The sequence below is a fragment of the Schistocerca gregaria genome, chromosome 1 (genome assembly GCF_023897955.1).
Source record: "Schistocerca gregaria isolate iqSchGreg1 chromosome 1, iqSchGreg1.2, whole genome shotgun sequence".
Classification (NCBI taxonomy): domain Eukaryota; kingdom Metazoa; phylum Arthropoda; class Insecta; order Orthoptera; family Acrididae; genus Schistocerca; species Schistocerca gregaria.
In genome coordinates this window covers 567,417,517-567,444,159 of record NC_064920.1, presented here as the reverse complement: position 1 = coordinate 567,444,159, position 26,643 = coordinate 567,417,517, and the positions used below count along the sequence as shown (strand labels likewise).

The 26,643-nt window shown below is 43.4% G+C and overlaps 1 protein-coding gene across 2 annotated transcripts in view; it reads right to left on the bottom strand.

Moving 5' to 3' along the window:
- Positions 1 to 231: 231 nt before the first annotated feature.
- Positions 232 to 26,643, bottom strand: part of LOC126288489 (zwei Ig domain protein zig-8-like) — a 181,048-nt gene continuing 154,636 nt past the window's right edge. Inside the window, exons 3-6 of one of the 2 annotated variants that reach the window (XM_049984896.1) lie at positions 12,472 to 12,682; positions 6,653 to 6,780; positions 2,952 to 3,120; positions 232 to 784 (exon numbers count right to left, since the gene is read on the bottom strand). In XM_049984896.1, coding sequence (XP_049840853.1) covers positions 585 to 784; positions 2,952 to 3,120; positions 6,653 to 6,780; positions 12,472 to 12,682 — 708 coding nt within the window. In that variant the 3' untranslated portion in view covers positions 232 to 584. The remainder of the gene's footprint in view (positions 785 to 2,951; positions 3,121 to 6,652; positions 6,781 to 12,471; positions 12,683 to 26,643) is intronic. The other variant, XM_049984897.1, reaches the window with a different exon arrangement.

The following is a 26,643-nucleotide window of genomic DNA, read 5'->3' as shown; positions in this document are numbered from 1 at the left end:
CACAGCACCATTGCTAGTCAGTTTACCTCTTTCCACATGTGACTCTTCAAGTTACTGTTACAAGCAATATATTCTTCACTAATTTTTGAATGGCCGAAGTTCAGTTTTCCAATGCTGAGACGTTTGGTATTCCGCCGACAAATACTTAAAACAGATTTGGTTGGTAAAAGTGTAAACCTAATTATATTGTTTATGAGAAGTGGGGAAATGAAACAGTAATTATTATAAAACTCTCAGTCTAAATTCTCTGTTCAGAAAATTCTCGATAAAATTTATGTACAGTCACAGTAAACACAACATTAAAAATACAACGAGTATTGATAATTCGCACAATTTCAAATCCTCTTGGTACATATAATTGTCAATGAATGATCTGGAACAATCCAAAATTTGATTAAACTCTAGATATGTAACACGCAGATCGTAAATCAAATAAACATTTTTTACGCTTCACGTAACATTGAAATTCAATAAACTTTCGATCCATTTCGAGACCTCAGATGATAACTGAGTTGAACAATTGTTGAACCACAGAATAGAAAATGCAAATCAATTCACTGAAGTCACGAACGACATGCGGACCTCTATCTTTCAGGCATGCGACGATCTCCGGAGGAGAGCTGCTGGTTGCCTCCGGAGCAGGCGCACAGGTCGTGCTCCGCCGCTGCGCACCGCAGCAACTGCAGGAGCAGCGGCACCAGCACCAACGATGACGTCATCAGCGACCAGTGGAGTGCGGAACCGCCTGCACCGCTGTGTTGCATGGCTGCTGGCAGGTCGCCTGCTGAACACCAAAGCAAAAGTTTCATCTTTAAACTGGCCCAGCTATAGAAAAAATTATCTAATTTTTATGTTGTGCGGCTGCAGACACAAATTTCTTAATTGCGACGTGGTTCATCGTGTGGCTGAATGCGTGTCTCTGCAGTGAAGCAACGAAGCGAGTTCTGTCAGCACTTTGTTTGTACTTGTTGTACAGTCACAGTGGCATATATTTGTCTAAAAAATTTCCAAAAATTTATCAATAGAGAAATACAAAAATTATACATGGGACGGTAGTAAGAATCGAACATGGTCGGAGGCTGAACCGTCTCCAGCTGTGTCATCAACACTTTGAGAATAACTGACACTGCAAGTATTACACGATGCACTTGCATTTGTGTGTGCAACGATCAGATTGTCTGACTTCAATGCTAATTAAAAAGGAAACTGAGCAACATATAGAATATCTTTTCTTTACAGTTATATCTTAGCAGAACGTACCTGCAACACAGTTACAGGATTTGGAGGTACCCTGTACATAATATCCTTAGAATCTGAGGAATAACCAAACAACCAAATATTTTGTCAACACGTAGTAGCAAAATAACAAGACGCTTGTGCATGAAGGCATTTTAACACAAAGATGAAATGAATTGCAAGTAAATTCTTATTTTTATGCTATGCAGTTTGCATACATCAATGTACTGCATGATGCTATTTCGATATAAGAGTCTTAAAAAGACCTAATAGTTGTAGACTATGACTAGGATATGAAGAAAAAGAAAAACGGATTGAGGATGTAGTAACAAGATAGGAAAAGCAGTACTAAACAACGAAGGGAAAGCTGAAAGATGCAAGGAATATGTAAAGGGGCTACACAAGGGAAATCACGGCCTAGTAGAATAAGAAAAGCAAGTAGACAGAGTTATGATACTGCGAGAAGAATTTGATAGAGCACTGAAAGACCTTTGCAGAGACAAGGCCTGTGGAGTAGACGTCGATCCTCAGAAGTGGTGGTATGCTTACAAATAGCAGAACTATTCCACCTGGCGTGCAACGTATATGGAACAAGGAAAATAGCATCTGACTTAATGAACAGTGATAGAGAAAGCTATTGACAAAATGGACTGGAATACACTCTTTTAAACTCTGTAGGTACAAGGAGCAAAACAAAGGGAGCCAAAGGTTACTTTGGAGATGTAATTAAAGTTCAGGGAGAACCAAAAATCCGAGAATATTTCGATGATATTGTAATTCTGTCATAGAAAGGAGACGACTTGAACTGTAGTTGTAGAGAATAGATACAGCCTTGAAAGGAAGGATATAAGATGAATATTAACATAAAAAATGGTAATGGAACCTGGTTAAATTAAATCAACTCTTTGTGAGGGAATCGGACTAGGAACTGAGGCAGTAAATATAGATGAGGAATGCTATCTCCGCAGTAAAGTAACTGATGATAGCCAAAGCGAACAGAATATGAAATGTATCCTGGCAATGACAGGAGAAACGTGTCTGAGAATTTGAGAAAGAGAAATTTGTTGATATCGATGTTTTCTGAAGCATATGTTTGGTACGTTGGATTCTGCAGAAACGAAACATGGACGACAAGCAAATGAGGCAAGAAGAGACTATAAGATTCCGAATTGTGGTGCGTCAGAAGAACACTGAAAATCGGGTGCGTAGATAGCGTAGCTAATGAGGTGGTACTGGATAAAACTGGGGAGAAAAGAAATGTGTCGTATATGTTGCTGAAAGAAGAGATATGTTGTCAGAAAACATTCTGAGAAACCAAGGAATCTTGTTTGGTACTGGGAGGAAGTTTGTGGCATAAAAATTTGAGAGGGAGATAAGGATATGAGGACAGTGAACAGGTTCAAATGGATGTGGGTTGCGTTACATATTCTGAAATGAAGAGGCAGAACACAGTAGTTTGGAGAGCTGAATCAATCTAATCTTCGGACTGAAATTACACAACACAATTACAATGAGATTACTATATGAGCATGGAATAAGAAAATTGGGAGGACAGCATCAAGCACCTTAAAGACGGGTGATTTAAAATGAGAATTGTAAGGTAAGACATAGTATGTAATAAGACATTTTGTCTCAACAAACCTCAGTGCAAATAATCTCAGGTTTTATGTAGTGAACGGCCTTAGCTCTCTGTATACGGGTATACAGACTCGTACCTTTAAGAACATGGACCCGGACGCTGTCTGGAGGGACGTTGTTGGGAGCGCACGTGTAGAGGCCGGTGTCTTCGGCAGCCGCCTTCTGGATAAGTAGTCGGCTGGTGGTGACGGAGCCTTTCTCCGTCACCAGCCTCACTCCTCCTCGCGGAGAATCAAAGTTGATCACCTGGAAGCAGCCCAAAGTAAAGCAGGACTCTTGGTAATGTTATTATCCTGAACGAAGAAGAGTCTTGTGCCATTTCTGTGTGGTCGTTAGTGCATGTGGACGTGTTGGCAGTAAGTCTACCCACCGCTTTCCATACGTGCTCGATCCAATATAGGTCGTGGCAGCGGACAGAGCAGTGCGGTTTACGGGTATGCTCTCGTCCTAAGAGCCCCTCCACTTGCGTTGTTAAGTGCGTTCACCATAAAACTAAAATCAGAGCTTAATTCTCTCCTGAAGATACTTACATGGAGAAGGATTACATTGTAACAAACACTTTGACCAGTGAGTATACCGTGTTCCGAGATATCGAGGATAGCATGCCCATGTAATATTATGCCTCCCAACATGACTGTAAAACCAAAGAGATCATATACATTACGTACCCTTATACGGCGAGAGATGGACCCACGTAGTGCTGTCAGGAAAATTGTCGAATATGATCGTTTTGGTTGTCTAGGACTTACGGCGTGAGGAGGCATAATTTTGCATAGGTGTACCAACCCTAAAATCTCACCGGCCAACGCTATTGTGACACAGTACTTTTTCCCATGTACGTCGCTTAGAAGGTGTATTGGGCTCCGATTTCACTTTTATGGGTGATAGTGCATGACCGCAGGTGGAGGAGATCGTGAATCAGAGCATACTACGTGAATGCACTGGGCTGTCTACACACCAGTCTTAAATCTCATGGAATAAATGGCGTATATGCTATTTACATGTGTTTTCCAGATGTATAAAAATTTGATTGGCTTACAGTCCACGGTTTGTCATTGTTACATTTGGTATACGTACGTGTTCTATGATAAATATTAATTTTTGCTAAATATTATGTGCTGACACTATTATATACTAATATTTTTACAAGATTATGATTTTACGTCTGACATTTCGTGGGGAGAGAATATTTTTCTTAATTTATGGACAATTTTGAGCTTGATATCCTGCAATATGCCTTAATGACATGAATACAATTACTTGGAAATGGTATAAAAGTCTGAAACTTGGATCCAAATTAAATAAAAAAAAACAACAATATAGTGAAATGACGGTGTGTTCATTTAAAAATTATTTTATGACTTTTGCTCAGCAACATCAAAAGCTGTCTATTCATTTTTTCACGCAACAGGTGTTATAATTTTTCTTCCAGCTGAAGGTGGGTCAGAATCAATTTAAATTCGAGTATGTACAGCTGTATCTTACAGTAGCAGCTAGTTAACTATACAACATTTTTTATATATATCCAGAGACCCTTCACCTCTTACTAAAGAATTTTGTATTTGTAACAGGTCCAGCTATGCTCTGAACACTATGGGACTTAACATCTGAGGTCATCAGTCCCTTAGATCTTAAAACTACTTAAACCTAACTAACCTAAGGACATCTCACGCAGCCATGCCCGAGGCAGGATTCGAACAGGCGACCGTAGCGGTTGCGCGTTTCCAGACTGAAACGCCTAGAACCGCTCGGCCACACTGGCCAGCTGTGGTACAACTAGATCCGGATGGATTTCATCCTGTAGGTGAAACACGTTAACCGTCATGTTTGTACTTAGTCGATATCTTCCCATACGCCAATGACTAAATGAGGAATGAGGTCGGGTAGATAGGGACGTTTCGTTAACCTCTTCGAACAACCGGTCGCTCATTGCATTATAGCGTAAGCACCATAGTGAAATGTGTAGAAACATGGTTTATAAACCTAATCGACCATTTTCTGGAAAGCTAACTTTTTATTGTTTGCCTGGGGCCTGGTCATCAAGCTGATGAAGTTGGATCTAAGCTGGATTTCTGGAATTACTGAAGTCTTATCCGAAACATTCCGCTGCAGTTCTTGAAGACTACGAGGGTTGTTGCGATACACGTTACATTTGGGAGTTCCCAATACAAAGCAACAGCGCTCTTAGCAGTTTACCTGGGTGCTCAGCTAAAGCTGTGAACAGACTGACCTCTGCTAACTGTTAAGCTTGAAGATTGTGTAAGTGTGCTCTAGGGCTCGGCCGACTCTATGAGCAGTTCCTTCATCGTATTGGAAGCAACTGTAGGCGTTTTCTTCCTCCGTTAACGCTGGCACAAATGGGCTAAACCACTTTTATTTTGCCCACCATATTAGAATTATGAACTGTAGAACTTCACCACCCATTCTTAAGACTGTTCGGGTTTTCTTGTCACATAGAGATAAAGTGAACGGCAACTATCTACTATAACATAGTATATGCAGAGTTGATCATGCAAGAGCAAAGGAAATTTGTGGTAATGCTCTATAGGACCAAACTGTTGAGGTCATGGGTCCCTAGGCTTACAGATAACTTTAGTGTAATTAAAATAACTTATGGTAAGGACAACACACATATGAAACTTCCTGACAAATTAAAACTGTGTGCCGGACCGAGACTCAAACTCGGGACCTTTCGCGGGTAAGTGCTCTGCCAACTGAGCTACCCAAGCACAACACACGACCCGTTCTCACAACTTCAATTCTGCCAGTATCTCGTCTTCTACCTTTCAAACTTCACAGAAGCTCTTCTGCGAACCTTGCAGAAATAGCACCCCTGGATGAAAGGATATTGCGGAGACAGGGCTTAGCCACAGCCTAGGGGATGTTTCCAAAATGAGATTTTCAATCTGCAGACTCGAACTCGGTCCGGCACACGGTTTTAATCTGTCAGGAAGCCTCATATCAGCGCACACTCAGCTGTAGAGTGAAAATCTCATTCTTAACACACACATACCCACGCCGGCTGGAGGACACGAACCTCCGGCAGGGGGAGCCGAGCGAACCGTGACAAGGCGCCTGAGACCGCGAGGCAGTCAACTGCAGCATATGCAGTTACCGCATACTTGCTTCAGAGTGTCCTTTTCTTTTTATAGAATCTCTTACTCATCAGGTCACTCTGTGAATTGTAAGAAATCAGTCACGATCTGTCATCCACTATGGAATGGACCGTTGCCTTCAGGTTAATGGTATCATTTGGGTTTCCTTTCACATGGAAACCGGCCGTGTAGCAATTGATCAATGTGCATTACACTGATCTGCAGTTGAACCTAACTGGCTACACTATATTAGAATACTCTCTAGGGTAATTAGACTCTTTAAAAGTATCTGTTGATCCCACAGCACAAAATCACCATTGTTCTGTATCAGTCCCACCACAATGCGGTGCGCTGATGATGATTTTGTTTGTAGAAGTTTGAAGCTGTTACTTGAAACAGAGTGTCAGAATAGAGACGTAGTAAGCCAATTATAGAGGAGTGATGAATGGTAAGAAGAAAGCAACCGAAACCATTCACCACTGAGCAACCCTCGCACAAGTGAACCTGTGTTTCTCCATTTGTCAACGTGACTGCTTGATCATACTCTTAACTCCTACTACACAGTGCCACTTTGTAATGATTTAAGGTTTGACTGTGTTCGCGTGTACTGAATCTGGCATGTTGTAAAGGACAGGTCCAGTTATGACTAAAATTAAGTAGCTTCAGTATCCACTGTAACATACCTGCCCATTATGCAGCCATTGGACGCCTGAAGGGGGCTCCGGCGCGAACGTGACCAGGCACGTCAGGTTGATGGTGCTGCCGGTGTTGATGAACAGGTCTGGACCTCCTAGGATCTCCGTCAGCGGTTCTGTAAAACGTTCACCAAGCGTACAGCCGTCTACGGTTCGTGGCAGCGTTCTGCATATTTTATTACAAAGTATAATTTAATATACACTATAGAATAAAGTAGCTATACCAAGACGGAGTTAAGTGACACAAACGAAAGTTGGTAGGCATGTTTCTCCATCTGGTGGATGATGTTTAGTCAGATTTCGCATCAGTCGCATAACAGTGGCGGTAGTAGCGGTGACTGCAACGGCTGGTAGCATTAGTTACCTTTGGGATTGGGCGTGGTGAGGTGATGTTACTCAAGAATTCATTTAAGACGATAAAGACGTCTCATCAGCACTTCACTGAGTTTGAACGAGGTCGTGTAATAAGCGTACGATAAGCTGGACATTCCTTCTTCGATACTGCAGAAAGACTTGACAGGATTTTAGCCACTGTACAAGACTGTTGACAGCGGGGGGAGGGGTGGGGGGAGGGGCACGAGAATGTACGGTTTTAGAAACACCGGACTCCGGAGGGTCCCGTGTCAGTATCGGGAAGGAAGAACGTCGTGTTCAGCGCACGGATCTGGCGTATCATACTGCTTTCCAGCAGGAACTTCGGCAGCAGCTGGCACCACAGTGACACTTTTTTCCACGTTATGCCGATTTTCACCGACCCACATTACGGTGGGTCATTTTTGCCTCTTGGTCTCTATGATCGGTGTATGAGACGGTAGTGGATATGAGTACTAATTCCCACCGGCACCCACATCCAACCATACCGTTACCCGCCTCGTGGAGGCAGGCGTTTTGTTAATTTCCGTCTTTCTTGTGTAGCAGTGTCGTACTTCATAAAAATGTAATACAGGAACTGAAAACGGAAAAACAAAATGTTTGTGGAATTTGAGAAGAAACAATACGAAAGATTGGAGAAAGTTAGAGATTTAGTCCCGCATCCTAGATGTCTGAGACTGTATAACTCGGTATGTGCTTCGAGTCATTGACTCCCAGGTATCACGCATTTTAGTAAGTAGGGCGGTCCTTACACTATTTTCCTGTAATGCTTTATCGTAAATGTTGTGTCTATATATGCACAATCACAGCATTATAGTGTCAGTGACCGTTGCCAATTTCCTACATTACGCCGCCACTTTTAAGGCTAATTTATATTAAAATAACCTCAGTTATTTACCTAGTTGCCATTTACATGTTTATAGTGCCCGTTGCCTTGGAAATTTGCGATATTGCACCGGCACTTTACTCACTACCTTAGCCTAACGTGCGCTGCCAACTGTCCATGATTAGAATAACATACTATTACCATATATGCCTACAGTGAAATTAATGTCTAAGTTGGGTATCGGTCTAGCCACTCAATGTGCTGTCGTTTGCATTGTCCCAGGATTGACCACTGTGTCGTCTTCCGTGTCGTTATCCTCACTTTGGGGCCTGTTATCCTGTTGTATAGTGCCTTGTATTCTGTGTGCGTCGGTATTCTCCGGTTATTACATTCAAAATCTAGTCTTCCAGTGTATTTAGTTGGTCCATTCTATTTCCTTTCGTAACACTTCGCACTGTTGGTGCTCCGTTCAAATGGTTCAAATGTGTGTGCATTCATAAGGGACCAAACTGCTGCGGTCATCGGTCCCTAGACTTACAAAGTACTTGAACCAACATATGCTAAGAACAGCACACACACCCATGCCCGAGGGAGGACTCGAACCTTCGACAGGAGGGCTGCTTAATTCAACACGTGGCGCCTCAAACCGGTCGGTCACTCCCAGCGACCCGTGTAAATGGTGTTTGCTTCTATTGTGCCTCTGACGTGTCTGTAATTCGTGCAGAACAGGACTGTATGTTCGGAAGATCACAGCCCCCCGCGTGTACAAGTCTGTGTCTGCATCAGGCTCACGCGGTTCAGGTGCGTGGGACAAGGTCCATGTCCTCTTCGGAAGTATGCCATGCCGCGGCTCGGTAGGCATGTTTCATTCTTAACCCTTGCGATGCAACCGGAAAAATGTGTGGCCTCTCCGTCATCCTACCACTTGTGCTCCACTCATTCTGCCAAGTTTCTATTCGCCATAGTTTAAGCTGCTGCTTATTGTTTAAGGAAACACAGGTTATTTGCCTAGCTCGCTCTATTCTACCCACGTGTAGCCATTACTGTGCAACCCGATACCAGATGGTGATACCAGTCGGGTATGTTCCGAGCACCATGTATAGAGCTTCGACTGTTTTGCTGCTGAATTCTTTTTACAGTCTAAGAAGGACACTTCTCCGTCCCGTCTTACCGCTGTTCTGTTGCCAGCGAGGATTAGTTGATGTGCCCACCGACTTGCTGTACAACTCAAAGAGTGCACACTGGTATGTTGTGATTACTGACAAGTTTAGCGTCTATTGTCCTGAGCTTAGCCTTGCCAGTTTGTGAAGTATTCTTTTGCCTTGTCTATAGTTACTCTGATGTGTTCGTGGAAGTTTAACTTTTCACCTATGTTTTACAGTCATTCTCTTTATGTTTGTGTTCAGTAGACTCGGGGTTCTTTTGGGGCCCGATATCTGGAGTTTGTTTGTTGTGCACCACTGTGCGATTGTCTGTATGGTGCCACGTGCCCTCGCTTCTAGCTGGGCTCTACCGTTAGCAGAGCCTGCTAGGTTCTCAAAGACACGTGTGATGTCTGTCGCTATTGATACTGCCTGGTTGCTTGGTGTACCTGTAACAATTTCGATTGCTGGTTTAATTGCTTCATAGACGAATTTCTCTTGTATTAAACTAAACTGGTGGGGACTGAGACCTTGGAGATATCTGTGAGTCTGCCGTCGGATGCACACTAGCTTCTATTGAACCTTAACCATGCTATCTACAAGACACATTGGTCCTTAAGATTTGGGATCTGAAGGGTCACTGTCTGTGGATTTTTGTATGAACCCTGCGTTCGATATTGTAGGTACACCGACTAGCCATACTGCGTCAATAAGTACTTCTGTTACATATGGGGTGATCTATAGCGATAATGTTTTGAGTATCTGTGCGTGGATGTCATCTGACCATGGGACCTTTTTAGTCTTCAATTCTCTTGTAGCTACTAAAATGTCTTCCTCAGCAACTGGACAGGTAACAGCAACCGTGTTGTATGGTGTACGTACATCATTTCTTAGTGTTATTTAATGTGGTGTGTCTGTGCCTATGACATCTTCGGTTAGTCGCTCACGCAGCAAAATTTGGCTGAATTCCTCAATCTTCCAGTCATTGTGCCATCATTCTACCTTAGTGTACGTAATATTAGTAGGATCCAACAGGCCTGGAACTCCATATCTGAAACTGACATCCGAGTCCTTATCGACACAATGCATGCACGTTTGATGCCTGCAGTCAACATTTTGGCGGTTACACTGGTTATTAATGAACTGGCAAATTGGCAAATATGTTCCCAAAATGTCACTGCTCTACATTATTTTTTGGTCTTGCTACCTTTTACGACAGTGTATTATTCTTAAACTTAATCAGATCGTCACTACAACATCCTACAGCTCTTAAAAACAGTTTTCCTTAAATATCATTCATGAATAACGTTTCATTACTAGGAAATTGTTTAATCAATTATGTGACAGTACGAATGGGCAGTTTTCCACAGCGTTTACTTGGAAAATGCTTTCTAGTGGAAACGTCTAAACAAGTACCACTGAAAGAATGATGTCGTATTTGAAGTATTGTCATTTAGCGTTACGTTTTGAAAAATTGCTTCACATAAATCTGAAGGCTATGTAACTCTTCCTCCACAATAGTCGTCGGAGCTGAGATACATTTCTTCGAAAATCTGTAGGCGAATGAACATACCTCGAGCTTGAACAGGTAAACTAAACCCAATAGTACGGTAAATATACCTTCAATTGCGAATATTAACCACCATCAGCCCTATGTTGGATTGACGACAGTGAAAATACGTGCCGGACAGGTACTCGAGCCAGGATTTCCCGCTTTAAGTGAGCGGTAGCCTTAATCGCTTCGGCTATCCATGCACGAATCACGCTCAGACACAAACTTTCATATGTCGTCGTCTATGTGGCACAACCATGCACTCGCATACTACGCATAATCACGTCCAGGAAGAACTTATTTGTTGAGAGCCAAGGGTCAGGCATTTCGAAATAAATACAAGTAATATTGCCAGTGGTATTAAGAAGTAATTCTTAATACCAATGGCACTGCTATTTCCTATAAACCCCACAGGATTACAATGTTTCAGGATACATACCAAGTAGTATACAAGAAATCACTTTTTGTGGGCCTCTCTACGCTGCTTCTTTGAGTATTGTTTATGTGCAAACGGCTACAGTAAAGCACCATTTCACTCTGGAAATCGCTTTCCAAGGCCGCCAGTTACGATGATATACAGAAGAAACAGAAACCCCTTGCTGAACGGAAGCGAATGAATTGTTGCGTCAATACTGCCCACGAAAGTGTTTATTTTTGCTACAACGTCTCTCATTGTTGAATAATTGGTTAGGCTACTGATAGTGTGAGATGACAGAGGTGGAACGAAGGTTCCTACATTGCTTTCTAGCAAACTCATTTTACAATATGTGTGACTGACATCCATGTAACCAACAGATTTCGAAATGTAAACTACCAAGCCAATCGACTTTAACTTTTTCTCCAGATTTCGAATAGTAGCTTTCCCAGTCTTCATTTCATATGCAGTGCTTCCTCGCGTATGCGAAGATGGTGTTATAGTGATGGTTAATGAATACTTGGATTCCGATGTTCTTCGAAACACAATTAAAATATTGATTTCATCTTTGTATTTTTATTGTCCTTGTAATTTAAGCAATGGTCCTTAAAATATGTGAAATTGTCACCTTTCTTAACCTAAAATTTTGATTGGATACATCAGGACGCAAGTGTAGACGACACCGAATCTTCCTGTCACAGCTTTTTAACTTTCCATATTACAGATTGTTTAATTTTCTATTTTAACATAAATAGTAAAACGATCTATTCCACCGTGAGAGAGTGTCAACTGTGCAGGTTTAGACATTCGTTTACTGCACATGGTGGAATCACTGCCACCATGATGTACCGACGTATGACCGATCTTTCCTGCTCTACACACAGAGTGATTCAGCTTCCATCTCGGCGGGTTTCATGCAACATGCATGATTTTCATATTCTCTCAAACTGTTAATCCCACAGAAAAATGAACGGCACCTTTTTCTAAGACATTTGATGTAGTTAAACTTTGTATCGGGATAACCTTTCGCTAGAACCCATAGTTTGGAATTATTCCAAAAAATCGTACAAATGTGATCCCCAAATACGTATTTCTTCAGTAACTCAAAAACCATAGTCCCTATTGGTAACGTATACCTGTACAAAATCAAACTACATTAAATTTCAGTCGAATATGTCCTGTTCATTTTCTTTACAGGACTGAAAGTTTGCGTGCAGCGAGCGAGAGAATATTAAAATCTAGTTAGTGGTTCTTTGAAGCGTTGTGGGTTTCATAAAATACATAGCTAGGGCAGCTAAGTAGTGTTCCGTGGAGACATCTTCACCATCATAGATTTAATACAGTATTGACAACAATCCAGATAATTTGTCTTCAATAATGTTCACTCCTGGATGGTAGCTTGTGTATTTTGGAACGTAACGCATGCAGTCGCCAGTGGAATCAATTTCCTACCTAGCTATTACAGCTAATAGACGGCAAAAGTAGCGACCGTTATTTTACCTACGATGCTGAGTTGGACGGCGTGTCCAATGGGCGGCGTTGTGCTGACTTGGCACTCGTAGACGCCGGAGTCCTTCTTTTGCGGGTATCGGATGCGCAGCGTCCAGTCGCCGGTAAGTGGCGAGTGCACGGCTTCGAAGCGCTGGTCGCTGGTGTAGGTGTAGCGGCCGACGGTCAGCAGATGGATGTCGCGGTGCCGCACCCACGACACCTACGGCCATGTTACAAGTGAGGACTCGACGAGAGCAATTGTATCGGCAAAGTGGAGTACAGTTTCTTTTCCAACTGCCCTGTAACACCAAATAAGGCAATCCCACAACCAACGAGTCGTCGAGTCTGCTTATACTTCGTGTGACCATCGATCATACGCACGTCGATGAAACATACCACAATAAATACTACGCTTTGCTAGACTGAATGCTACTTTGAGGCGACGTACGATCGAGTCTTGGTAAGGAAAATAAGAGTATGCAAATGCAGTAGTGACGAATGGAGGATAATTCTTGGGACGACCACAGCCAGCAGTGGGAAAAAAACCACTGAAATGTGCGAATTTGCCAAAGGGAAGCTCGTTATGGTCTGGCGGATGGGAACGAGCATCTCCGAAACAGCAGAGCTCGTCTACTGTTCGCATTACTATCGTTAGCGTCTATCGAACGTGACTGGATCCAAGAACCACGAGTTTGGCAGGATTTAATCTTAGTTCTTATTTATATATGTCTCATTATTTATCCGTAGCGTGTTTCCTGCGATTGTCTTTTGATTGTGTTAGTTCTCCTGTATTGGGATGAGCCGCTCTTACGATTATTAATTCTTATTATAAGAACTAAATCCTCCATGAGGAAATTGTGAATAAAACGTTCTCTGACTTCTTGTCGAGTCAGCTCAGTGTAAAACTTCGAGCTTTCGTCGGTTACCTCCATCGTATTCGTCAGAGGCAACTTACTGTCAGAAATGGGGGTGTGGTGGTTTTATATAGGCAATAAACGGTTTGTCGATAATTATGCTGTCACAGATGGTGTCAACGTCTGCGCTGGTAAGGCCACTGGTCCCGTGGTAGCTTAAATATTGCGGGGAATACCTTCTAACTGTAGCTTTCTTCCGTGCACTGCTAAGTTTATATCCGCAATCGTAGTATTTATTCTGCAGCCTCGTTAATTACAAAATCGCAGTCCGTAAGAGCACGGGACAATGCTTTTGTTTCCCAAACAGATCAGAAAAAAGGTCTTAGTCCTCGTATTCCCAGGACTTCGTCAGTTTTCTGGGTGTAGAGCCGCAGAAGGGAAGGAATCTGTGGCTCATGACAAGAATGTTCAATATTTTCACATCTCGTTATCTTGACGGCCCACCGATTGTATTCCTTACTTTCTGTGCTAAATGCAGCGAAATATACAGTCCGCGAAAGACATACCATAAGATCTATTTTCCGACCGACTAGATCTTCACACTCATGAATTAATGAGTATTATCGAGAGCAGATGCCAAAATGACTCCATACTTTTAGACATCCAGAAGGCTTTTGACACCGTTCCTCACAAGCGTGTTCTAACCAAACTACGTGCCTGTGGAATATCGCCTCAGTTATGCGACTGGATTTGTGATTTACTGTCAGAAAGGTCGCAGTTCGTAGGAATAGACGGAAAGCTATCGAGTAAAGCAGAAGTAATTTGTTGCGTTCCCCACGGAAGTGTTATTGGCCCTCTATTTTTCCTGATCTATATCAACGACATAGGAGACCATTTCAGTAGCTGTCTCATATTGTTCGCAGATGATGCTATCATTTACAGTCTTGTAACGTCATTAGTTGACCAAAATGAATTACAAAATGATTTAGATAGAAATGTCTGTATGGTCCGAAAAGTGTTAACTGACACTGAATAAAGAAAAGTATAAAGTTATTTACATGAGTACTAAAAGAAATCCGCTAAATTTCGATTATGCGACAAAAGACACAAATCTGAAGGCTGTAAATTAAACAAAATTCTCAGGGATAACAATTACAAATAACCTAAATTTGAATGATCACATAGATAATGTTGTGGGAAAACCAAAGTCTGTGACTGGATTTGTGATTTACTAGGATTTATAACAAGCCTTGTGAGCGCCGTAGCAATTACATCGGTGCATCCAGAACACTTAGAAGGTGCAACAAATCTACTAAAAAGACTGCTTACACCACCATTGTCCGTCATATTGCTGAATGGTGTAGGTTCCGCATCAGGTGGGACTGACGGATGACATCGAAAAAGTTCAAAGAAGGGCAGATCGTTTTGTATTATCGCGAAATGTGGGAGATAGTGCCACAGGTATGTTACGTGAATTGGAGTGACAATCATTAAAACGAAGGCGTTTTTCGTTTCTCCGGCATCTTCTCTTGAAATTTCAATCACTAGTTTTTTCCTCCGTTTCCGAAAACATTCTGTTGTCACCCACTTACATAGGTAGAAATGATCATCACGATGAAATAAGAGAAAACGGTGCTGACACAGAAAAATTTAAGTGCTCCTTTTTCCCGCTCGCCGTTCGAGAGTGGAACCGTAGAGAGACAGCTTGAAGGTGGTCCATTGAACCCTTTGCCAGGCGCTTTATTGTGAATAGCTGAGCAATCACGTAGATGTAGACCTAAGAAGATGAACGTTGTGCTACACCCTTAAAGGGTAGTCTCGGCCTCAGGATCCCTAGGATTTATAACAAGCCTTGTGAGCGCCGTAGCAATTACATCGGTGCATCCATTCACACTGTTTCCAACTGCCATGTAGAACATCTAAGGAGTATTAAAAATCGTGAACTGGAGAAATCAGCAGTTGCTGAACAAAGCCTCACGAACACACACAAAATACTGTTTCAAGAAACAAAAGTTTTGTCCCAAGCTCCTACATACAAGGATTCCTTAATTAAAGAGGCTGTAGAAAAACAATGGTCGCGAAGAACTTCTCACGTGATAACGGATATAAGCGACCTCCTGATGCAGAAATATGCTTCGCAATGTTTACCTACAACAGGGTCATTCTCATCACCGGCGACGACGTTGACACCTTCTGCAACATTATTATTTAATTAGAAACCGACCAGAAGCCACTGATGAGAAACATAAGACCACCATTTTGACAGTCATCTTTCCCTAATGAATAGGATGGAGGTAATCGTCGAAAAACCTGAAACGAGGCAGCAAGGAGTCCAAGCATTTTTTTTTGTCCCATGTGAAGTAATGACTACGTTGCGTTAAAGGTTCCACAGATGTGGAATAATTAATGTCGTACGTCCAACATTGAGATCTGCTTTACATTTACGTCCCACCCCCCACCCCGCCTCCTGCGGATTTGAGGGTTAGAATAGGACCGCGATATTGCAGGTGGTCGTAAGAGGCGACTAAAAGGAATCTCAAACTTTTCGGCCTATATGTGATGGTCCCCTGTCTGGTTTAACCTTGATATTTCCAAAATCTTCCGAAGAGCGAGCTAGTTTGGGAAGGGCGCCTTACATGGTTCATGGTGTCCATTGTGTATTGCAACTTTTCGCCAGCTTTCTCGTCGTTGCAATGCTGTCCTGCTCATTCCCATCTATTGGGCGGGGATACATTCCTGGGTGCGATTTTCACTATGCAATGTGCAGTGTTGCTTTTTGCGGAGACGACGACCGTGGACTTCCTTGCACCTAATATCCAGCACGGTCCGTTGTGGTGGAGCCGCCATGTACCCTGTTGGTTGTAGCCCCCTGACGACACTGGGATCACTCTGCTGATGCCTGCGCCGTTAACTCACCACGTACGCCAAGAAGTAGATGCCTATCTCCTTGGGGCATCGGGAGTCCCGGCAATGGCCATCCTGCCAGGTGGCCCTTGCTGAGGCTGGGTGGCGGCCGTGTGGAGAACCCTTGGTCGGAATGGGTGGCATGAAGGCGGATGACACGCAACAAAGCGTGGTGCATCATCTCTCGCTGGTGGCCAGCCGCCAACAGTCTCTAAGAGTTATCAGGCTCAATTTAACTCTCAGAAATACGATGCCAAAACGTTCTACTCCCTTGCCACACTGTGGGAGGAGCGTAAGGCTCAGGATGGCAGTGCACTTATTCGCCGTGATTCCTAGTTTCTACGAGACCTGATGGGGAGTCTTTCATGTGAACAAAGCCTCAGTTCGTCGTGGAGTATTAAGAGGACAAGTTTGGGGAGGTTGAGGGCTTGTCCAAAATGCGCTCTTGGTGAGTACTGAAAAAAACCGCGTCCTCTACCCAGTCACGATAGTTACTTGCTTGTGACTAGTTGGGGGATGTTTCAGTTACCATCACAATCCATAAGAGTTCAAATATATTCCACGGTAATATATTCCACAGGAACTTTCTTTTGCAGTCTGGTGAAGAGCTGTGCGCCAGTTTAAAGCATCGAGGCGTTCATTTCGTCCGGCGCGTTCATCGGGGCCCGAAGGATAATCAGATTGCTACCGGTGTTTTTATCTTTGCCTTCGACGGTGATACATTACCAGAGAAGGTCAAGGTGGTGGTCCACCACTTTGATGTCAAGCCCTGTATCGCTCTCCCAATGCCGTGCTTTAGGTGCTTGAAGTTAAACCATAAGTCTTTCCGCTTTACTTCCAGCTTCACATGTAGAGATTGCGGACGCCCATCACCTCCATATAATCCGTGTGCCCCGCTTCTATCTTTGTCAACTGCAGAGAGCACCATTCGCCTTGCTCGCCAGACTGCAGGATCTTACAGAAAGAGACAAAAATCATGGAATATAGACCCTGGACATATTGACCTATACTGAGGCTAAGAGAAAATCTGAACGACTACATCCTGTGCGAATGACTCCCTCATTTGCCGCTGGTACAACTGTGCTAGCCCCATCAGTTCAGCGAATTCCAGTCGGATCGCCGACATGCCCCCTTGCCCATTGGGGGGCACTACCCACCCTGTTGCTCCTGTGCCACCTACCTCAGAATTTCTCCCCCCCCCCGCCCCCCCCCCCCCCCCATCGGGGACGTCTGTCCCCACTTCTCTTCTAAGCAATGGCTGCCAGGCCCAATCGCATCTACTGTCAGATGCTCAAACACCTCTCAGTGGACTGCCAAAGACGCGTCCTAGACCTTTTCAGCCGTATCTGAATCCTGACAAGAACCCATTGGAGGTAGGCAGCTACTGCCCCCATTAGCCTCAAAAACGTTCTTTGGAAGTTATACGAATGCATGGTGAGTCGGCGGTTGAGTTGGCTACTCGAGTCTCGGGGCCTTCTGGCTGTGTCTCAGGGTGGGTTCCGTAAGGGCCGCTCTGCCGGTGATAATCTGGTGAGCCTGTAGTCTGCCATCTGTATGGCCTTTGCCCACCGTTAGCATCTGGTCGCCATCGTTTTTTACATGCGGAAAGCATCCGATAGGACATGGCGACATCACACCCTCTCTGCGCTTCATGGTTGGGGTCTTCAGGGTCCGCTGCCGATTTTCTATATAATTTTCTGTCGCTTCGTACCTTCCACGTGCAGGTTGCGCCTCCCTTAGTTCCCCCGAGTTCAACAGAATGGGGTACTGCGGGATCTGTCTTAAGTGTCTGCCTCTTTTTAATTGCAATTAATGGGCTTGCTTGGGCGGTGGGAACGTCTGTCTCAGCTTCCTTGTATGCTGAAGACTTTTGCCTATACTACAGCTCCACTGGCATTGCAGCTGCTGAATGGCAGCTGCTGGGCGCTATCCACAAGGCGCGGTCTTTGGCTGTAGCCCATTGCTTCCAGTTTTCGGCTGCCAAGACCTACGTTATGCATTTCTAACGGCGTCGCACAATGCACCCTGAGCCACGACTTTATCTTGACGGCGAACCTCTCGCTATGGTGGAGACGCATCGGTTTTTGGGATTTGTTTTTGATACCTGGTTGACTTGGATCCCCATATTCGATAGCTTAAGAAGATGTGCTTGTGGCACCTTAACGCTCTTCGTTGCTGAAGCCACACGAGCTGGGGTGCCGATCGGTCTACCCTTCCACGGCTGTACCAAGCGTTCATTCAGTACTGTCTTGATTATAGGAGCCTGGCTCACGGTTGGGCATCCCCGTCCGCATTGCTGTTGCTGGACCCCATCCTTAACAGCGGGATCCGGCTCGCCACTGGTGCTTTCTGGGCAAGCCCTGTCAACAGCATACTTGTGGAGGCAGGTGTACTTGCATTGCGGTACTGGCGCCAACGATTACTGGTCAATTATGCTACACACGTTTGTACTTTGCCTGGGAATCCCAGTTATCGTCTCCTGTTCCCACAGTCCGTCGTCCATATCCGAGAACGGCGGTCCTGGTCGGGTTGTACGATTGCAGTTCGCGTCAGAGCTCTTCTCTATGGGATTGAGGCTTTCCATCTCTTTTCCGGGGCCCCTCTACGTATACCCTCATAGTGTGTGCCCCGCCTGTCCATTCGGCTCGATTTGGCACAGGGCCCAAAGGACTCAGTCCCTCCTGAGGCTCTCTGCCACTGCTTACTTTTAATCCTTGCCGCGTTTCAGGGCTCTGATGTTGTCTATACTGACGGCTCGATGGTTGCTGGTTGTGTTGGTTATGCTCTTACTCTAGGGCATCATTATGAACAACACTCATTGCCAGCTGGCTGCAGTGTTTTCACTGCCATGTTGGTCGCCATATCCCGCACTCTAGAGTATACCCGCTTCTGCTCAGGTGAGTTCTTCGTTATCTGTAGTGACTCCCTCAGCAGTTTACGAGCTGTTGACCAGTGTTACTCTCTCTCTCGTCTGGTGATGGCTATCCAGGAGTCTCTCCATACTGTTGCCCTGTGATCTTTCTGTGGACCCCGGATCATGTAGGCATCCTGGGCAATGAACGTGTTGACACGCTAGCCAAACAAGCTGTTGGGGCACCAGTCTTGGAGACTGGCCTTACGGAGAGGGACCTCAGGTCACTTGAAGAATGGCGAACCCTTCCTTCACCCAACAAATTTAGGGCCATCAAGGAGGCTAAGGTTGCATGGCGCTCCTCCTTGCGGGTCTCTCGCTAGGAGTCTGTTGTTCTCTGCTGACTCCGCATTGGCCACACCCGGATGACGCACAGCTACTTATTACACTGTGAGGACCCACCTCTATCTCGCTGCGGGTCGGCTTTGACGCTGGTCCACATTTTGTTGGCCTGTCCCCTTTCAACTGCGCTCAAGCATACGTTTGCGCTGCCTGATACGCTCCCGGCACTGTAACAGATGACGCTGCCATGGAAGGCTTCGTTTTGCGTTGTATTCGGGCAGGGGGCTTTATCACTTGATCTACGTGTTTTTTTTTTTTTTTTTTTTTTTTTTTTTTTTTTTTTTTTTTTTTTTTTTGGTGTTGAGTCTGGCATTTGGCCTACGATTTTAGACTGGGATTTTTAGTGCATTTATTAGTGGTTGGCTTTTGTTTTCTTCTCTTTATGGTCGGCCAAACACTGTCACACTCTGTGTGATTTTAATTCGTTTTCTCTGGTCTCTGTCTGAGTCTTCCTGGTCCAGTGTCGTCTCTTGTGAACTCCATGTTTGTTTTTATTCTTTGTGGGTGTTTCACGTTCGTGGAAAAAGGGACCGATGGCCCTAGCAGTCTAATCCCTTCAATCCTACAAACCAACCAACCAACCTTTACATTTATGCTAAAAATGTCCTAGTAATCGTTCCAAGAAACGTTGCAATGAAGCTTTGACATTTGAGTTGGTAAACGGCTGAAGTATTTGGAGCACTTTGTGTACCAAATCCTTCTCTTTCGTGTGTATGACTTGCTTGCGTATGTAGTGCCTTGGTACGCTGTTTGTTGATTTTTTGTAGTTCCTGTATTGCGTTCGTGTTTGATTTCTGTTATTTATTATACCTTTCATTTTATAATTCAGTTTCTCTACTGTCTGTGTGAAATACGAGGTGACAAACTCGATTTGTTGATTTGTTTGTATGTCTTTCTTGTTTAGATGGAGTCTGTTAACTCTGTGCAAAAAACACGATAATGTTTACAAATTCACAGACACATGACGTACTCGATTTGCCTCCAATACACCGCCAAACAATGAGTTAAAATTAATTAACTAATTCATGAAAACAATGCTTCCCGTACGACGGGATGGGTTTCTTAGGTCTGAACATGTCTAAATAAAAAGTGAAACGTATATACGCTATCTGATCAAAAGTATGGGGATACACCTATGCAACGCGGGCCTGAGCTTTGGATGTCATGAGTGGTGAAAGAGTGTTGTGATCTCAATAGAGACGAGGCTCCAGCAGACCTTGTCTGTCAGGATAGTAAAATGACTTCGAACCTGTATTAGTCACTGTGTGACACTTGATTAACAAATCCACTGGGAAAATTTCAACTCCTCTTGAGCTACATAGGTCGGCTTTTGGTGACGTGACTGTGAAGTTGAAACGTGAAAGAAGGACAATAGCAAAAATGAGACCATCCTGACATCATGAAATGGATGAACAGGGAGCGTGGAACATAGCTCAGGGAGTTTGTAGAAAACCGCATGAAGTCAGCCGAAGGACTCACTCGTTAGTTACAAAGCGCTACTAGCAGGCCAGCATAGTGCGTTAGAAAGAATGTGTTTCAATAGTCGAGCAGCTCCTCATAAGCCATAAATTTCTCTAGTCAAAACTAAGAAACGCGAAGCTTTAGGTGGTGTAAATATCGTCGCCACCAGACATGGAATGACTGGAAACGACAAATTTGGAGTGACAGTTCATGACAGAGTCTGTTGTAATCCGATGGAAGAAACTGGGTTTCAGGAAGGCATGGAGAACGATAATTGCCATTGAGTTTAGCACTCACAGTGAAGTCTGACGATGTTTGAGCGCTCATTGCAGAAGAGTATATCTTATAGCATTGAATAGTGCAGGCAGAACCGGAACAGTTAGCTCACAATGATCGAATCAACATGAGAATACTACCTTTCATAACGTAGCACACGTTAAGAAATTGTTTGGGGACAATAACATACCGAGACGGAAGTGGCCCGCTTAGGGTCCCGACCTGAGCGTAATGGATATCCTTTGGGATGAATGAGGAGTTCGACCTCGCTCCAGAGGTCTAACTTCATTATGTTCTCTGGTTTGGAATGCGAGGCCGTTCCTCCACAGACATTCAGAAATCTCATTGGAAGTTTCCCCAACAGGGTTCAAGCAACATCGAGATGATGGGTGCACACAAAGAAGGCTCTTTCACCCGCAGAAAAAAGTCAACTAATACTAGATGAGACACATTTGAACATGATTCGTAATGTAATTATAGATTGAGTGATATCTCCTACTCTGCTGACTAAAGGGAGAAGCCCTGTAATAGTGAGAAGCAGAAAGTTAATTGTCACTTACCTTCACCGTAATTGATGTCGCTGGGGACGATCCAATAACTCAGTTCATTGTTAGGAATGAAAACGGCCGACGCTAAATTAATGACACTGTCTTAGTATTCTCGCGAATGGTTTAGGAAAGTCATGTTAAACCGCCGTTGGTGGGGAGGCTTGCGTGCCTCAGCGATACAGATGGTCATACCGTAGGTGCAACCACAACGGATGGGTATCTGTTGAGAGGCCAGACAAACGTGTGGTTCCTGAAAAGGGGCAGCAGCCTTTTCAGTAGTTGCAGGGGCAACAGTCTGGATGATTGACTGATCTGGCCTTGCAACATTAACCAAAACGGCCTTGCTGTGCTGGTACTGCGAACGGCTGAAAGCAAGGGGAAACTACAGCCGTAATTTTTCCCGAGGACATGCAGCTTTACTGTATGATTAAATGATGATGGCATCCTCTTCGGTAAAATATTCCGGAGGTAAAATAGTCCCCCATTCGGATCTCCGGGCGGGGACTACTCAGGAGGATGTCGTTATCAGGAGAAAGAAAACTGGCGTTCTACGGATGGGAGCGTGGAATGTAGGATCCCTTAATCGGGCAGGTAGGTTAGAAAATTTAAAAAGGGAAATGGATAGGTTAAAGTTAGATATAGTGGGAATTAGTGAAGTTCGGTGGCAGGAGGAACAAGACTTCTGGTCAGGTGACTACAGGGTTATAAACACAAAATCAAATAGGGGTAATGCAGGAGTAGGTTTAATAATGAATAGGAAAATAGGAATGCGGGTAAGCTACTACAAACAGCATAGTGAACGCATTATTGTGGCCAAGATAGATACGAAGCCCACACCTACTACAGTAGTACAAGTTTATATGCCAACTAGCTCTGCAGATGATGAAGAAATTGAAGAAATGTACCATGAAATAAAAGAAATTATTCAGATAGCGAAGGGAGACGAAAATTTAATAGTCATGGGTGACTGGAATTCGAGTGTAGGAAAAGGGAGAGAAGGAAACATAGTAGGTGAATATGGATTGGGGCTAAGAAATGAAAGAGGAAGCCGCCTAGTAGAATTTTGCACAGACCACAATTAATCATAGCTAAAACTTGGTTTAAGAATCATGAAAGAAGGTTGTATACGTGGAAGAACCCTGGAGATACTAAAAGGTATCAGATAGATTATATAATGGTAAGACAGAGATTTAGGAACCAGGTTTTAAGTTGTAAGACATTTCCAGGGGCAGATGTGGACTCTGACCACAATCTATTGGTTATGACCTGTAGATTAAAACTGAAGAAACTGCAAAAATGTGGGAAATTAAGGAGATGGGACCTGGATAAACTGAAAGAACCAGATGTTGTACAGAGTTTCAGGGAGAGCATAAGGGAACAATTGACAGGAATAGGGGAAAGAAATACAGTAGAAGAAGAATGGGTAGCTCTGAGGGATGTAGTAGTGAAGGCAGCAGAGGATAAAATAGGTACAAAGACGAGGGCTGCTAGAAATCCTTGGGTAACAGAAGAAATATTGAATTTAATTGATGAAAGGAGAAAATATAAAAATGCAGTAAATGAAGCAGGCAAAAAGGAATACAAACGTCTCAAAAATGAGATCAACAGGAAGTGAAAAATGGCTAAACAGGGATGGCTAGAGGACAAATGTAAAGATGTAGAAGCTTATCTCACTAAGGGTAAGATAGATACTGCCTACAGGAAAATTAAAGAGACCTTTGGAGAGAAGAGAACCAAGTGTATGAATATCAAGAGCTCAGATGGCAGCCCAGTTCTAAGCAAAGAAGGGAAGGCAGAAAGGTGGAAGGAGTATATAGAAGGTTTATACAAGGGCGATGTACTTGAGGACAATATTATGGAAATGGAAGAGGATGTAGATGAAGACGAAATGGGAGATACGATACTGCGTGAAGAGTTTGACAGAGCACTGAAAGACCTGAGTCGAAACAAGGCCCCCGGAGTAGACAACATTCCATTAGAACTACTGACGGCCTTGGGACAACCAGTCCTGAGAAAACGCTACCAGCTGGTGAGCAAGATGTATGAGACAGGCCAAATACCCTCAGACTTCAAGAAGAATATAATAATTCCAATCCCAAAGAAAGCAGGTGCTGACAGATGTGAAAATTACCGAACTATCAGTTTAATAAGCCACGGCTGCAAAATACTAACGCGAATTCTTTACAGACGAATGGAAAAACTGGTAGATGCAGACCTCGGGGAGGATCAGTTTGAATTCCGTCGAAATGTTGGAACACGTGAGGCAATACTGACCTTACGACTTATCTTAGAAGAAAGATTAAGAAAACGCAAACCTACGTTTCTAGCATTTGTAGACTTAGAGGAAGCTTTTGACAATGTTGACTGGAATACACTTTTTCAAATTCTAAAGGGGGCAGGGGTAAAATACAGGGAGCGAAAGGCTATTTATAATTTGTACAGAAACCAGATGGCAGTCATAAGAGTCGAGGGGCATGAAAGGGAAGCAGTGGTTGGGAAAGGAGTGAGACAGGGTTGTAGCCTCTCCCCGATGTTATTCAATCTGTATATTGAGCAAGCAGTAAAGGAAACAAAAGAAAAATTTGGAGAAGGTATTAAAATTCATGGAGACGAAGTAAAAACTTTGAGGTTCGCAGATGACATTGTAATTCTGTCAGAGACGGCAAAGGACTTGGAAGAGCAGTTGAACGGAATGGACAGTGTCTTGAAAGGAGGATATAAGATGAACATTAACAAAAGCAAAACGAGGATAATGGAATGTAGTCAAATTAAATCGGGTGATGCTGAGGGAATTAGATTAGGAAATGAGACAGTTAAAGTAGTAAAGGAGTTTTGCTATTTAGGAAGTAAAATAACTGATGATGGTCGAAGTAGAGAGGATATAAAATGTAGACTGGCAATGGCAAGGAAAGCGTTTCTGAAGAAGAGAAATTTGTTAACATCGAATATAGATTTATGTATCAGGAAGTCGTTTCTGAAAGTATTTGTTTGGAGTGTAGCCATGTATGGAGGTGAAACATGGACGATAACTAGTTTGGACAAGAAGAGAATAGAAGCTTTCGAAATGTGGTGCTACAGAAGAATACTGAAGATAAGGTGGATAGATCACGTAACTAATGAGGAGGTATTGAATAGGATTGGGGAGAAGAGAAGTTTGTGGCACAACTTGACTAGAAGAAGGGATCGGTTGGTAGTACATGTTTTGAGGCATCAAGGGATCACAAATTTAGCATTGGAGGGCAGCGTGGAGGGTAAAAATCGTAGAGGGAGACCGAGAGATGAGTACACTAAGCAGATTCAGAAGGATGTTAGGTTGCAGTAGGTACTGGGAGATGAAGCAGCTTGCACAGGATAGAGTAGCATGGAGAGCTGCATCAAACCAGTCTCAGGACTGAAGACAACAACAACAACATGTTAAACCGCACACACTGTCTACAAAAACGAAGAAATTCATAAGAACTTACTTCGACCCTGCGACGTGAAAGTTATATCGTTCGTTAAGGACCAATATATTAACATATTTCTAGATTTTCTGAAAGCTTTTGACATTGTACCACACAACCGACTTGTAGTGAAATTTGTGTATTTATGGAATATCGTCTCAGTTAGGTAACTGGATTCGTAACTACCAGAAAGAGAGGTCACAGTTAATACTAAATGACTGAAAGTCATCGAGTAAAACCAAAGTGATATCTTTGTTTCCCCTAGGTAGTGTTGCAGGAACTCTGCTCTCCCTTATCCATATAAACGGTTTAGGAGACAATCTGAGCAGCCGTCTTAGGTTTTTTGCAGATGACGCTGTCGTTTACCGTCTAGCGAAGTCATGAGAAGATCAAAACACATCGCAAAACGACTCAGAAAATATATTTGTATCGTACGAAGATTGAAAATTGTCACTGTATAATGAAGAGTGTGGGGTCATCCACATGAGTGTTAAAAGGAATCCGTTAAACCTCGGTTACACGATAAGTCAACCAAATCTAAAAGCCATAAAGTCAACTAAATTCCAAGGAATTACAATTATGTATAACTTAAATAGGAAAGAACACATAGAAAACGTTGTGGGGAAGGTAAAGCAAAGATTGCGTTTTATTGCCCACACTACGCTGGTCTGACCTCTTTTGAAGTACTGCTGCGCGGCGTGGGACCCTTACCAGATAGCACTAAAAGAGTACATCGAGAAAAATCAAAGAAGAGGTGCATGTTTTGTATTATCGTGAAATAGGGGAGAATGAGTCACTGACATGACACAGAATTTGGGGTGGACAGAAAACAGAAGCTTATTTGGTGGAGGCGGAATCGTCTCACGAAAATTCAATCAGTAACTTTCTCCTCCAAATGTGAAAATAATTTGTTCACGGCGACCAGCAGAGGGAGAAAGTAATATCATAATAAAATAACGGAAATCAGAGCTCGCGCCGGAATATATAGTATTCGTTTCTTATGCGCGCTGTTCAAGACTGGGATAATAGATAATTATTTGCCAGGCACTTATGTGCGATTTGCAGCGTATGTAGATTTAGATGATAAATTAGAATCCCAATACTGCCCACTTCACCTTAATGGCAATACATGCTTCGTTATGTAATGGACTCCATACTGTAAGGATACACAAAAAAGTCGAGATGATAGTTTTTCGAAGATAATTGATTATTTTAGGCGCCACGCATGTATAGGGTAGCTGGGTAACATTGCGCATTCCCGATTTGAAGCTAGCGATAACAGTGACAACTTCCGTACCGCTTTTTTCTTCTGGTTCCTATTAGCATCAAACAAGAAAACGAAGACAGGCACCATTTGAGCTCCGCAGTGAGTGAGTGTGAGGCAAATAAAACAGGTCAGTTTCTTATCATTTTGAACGGACACGAATTAAGAAGATAAACCA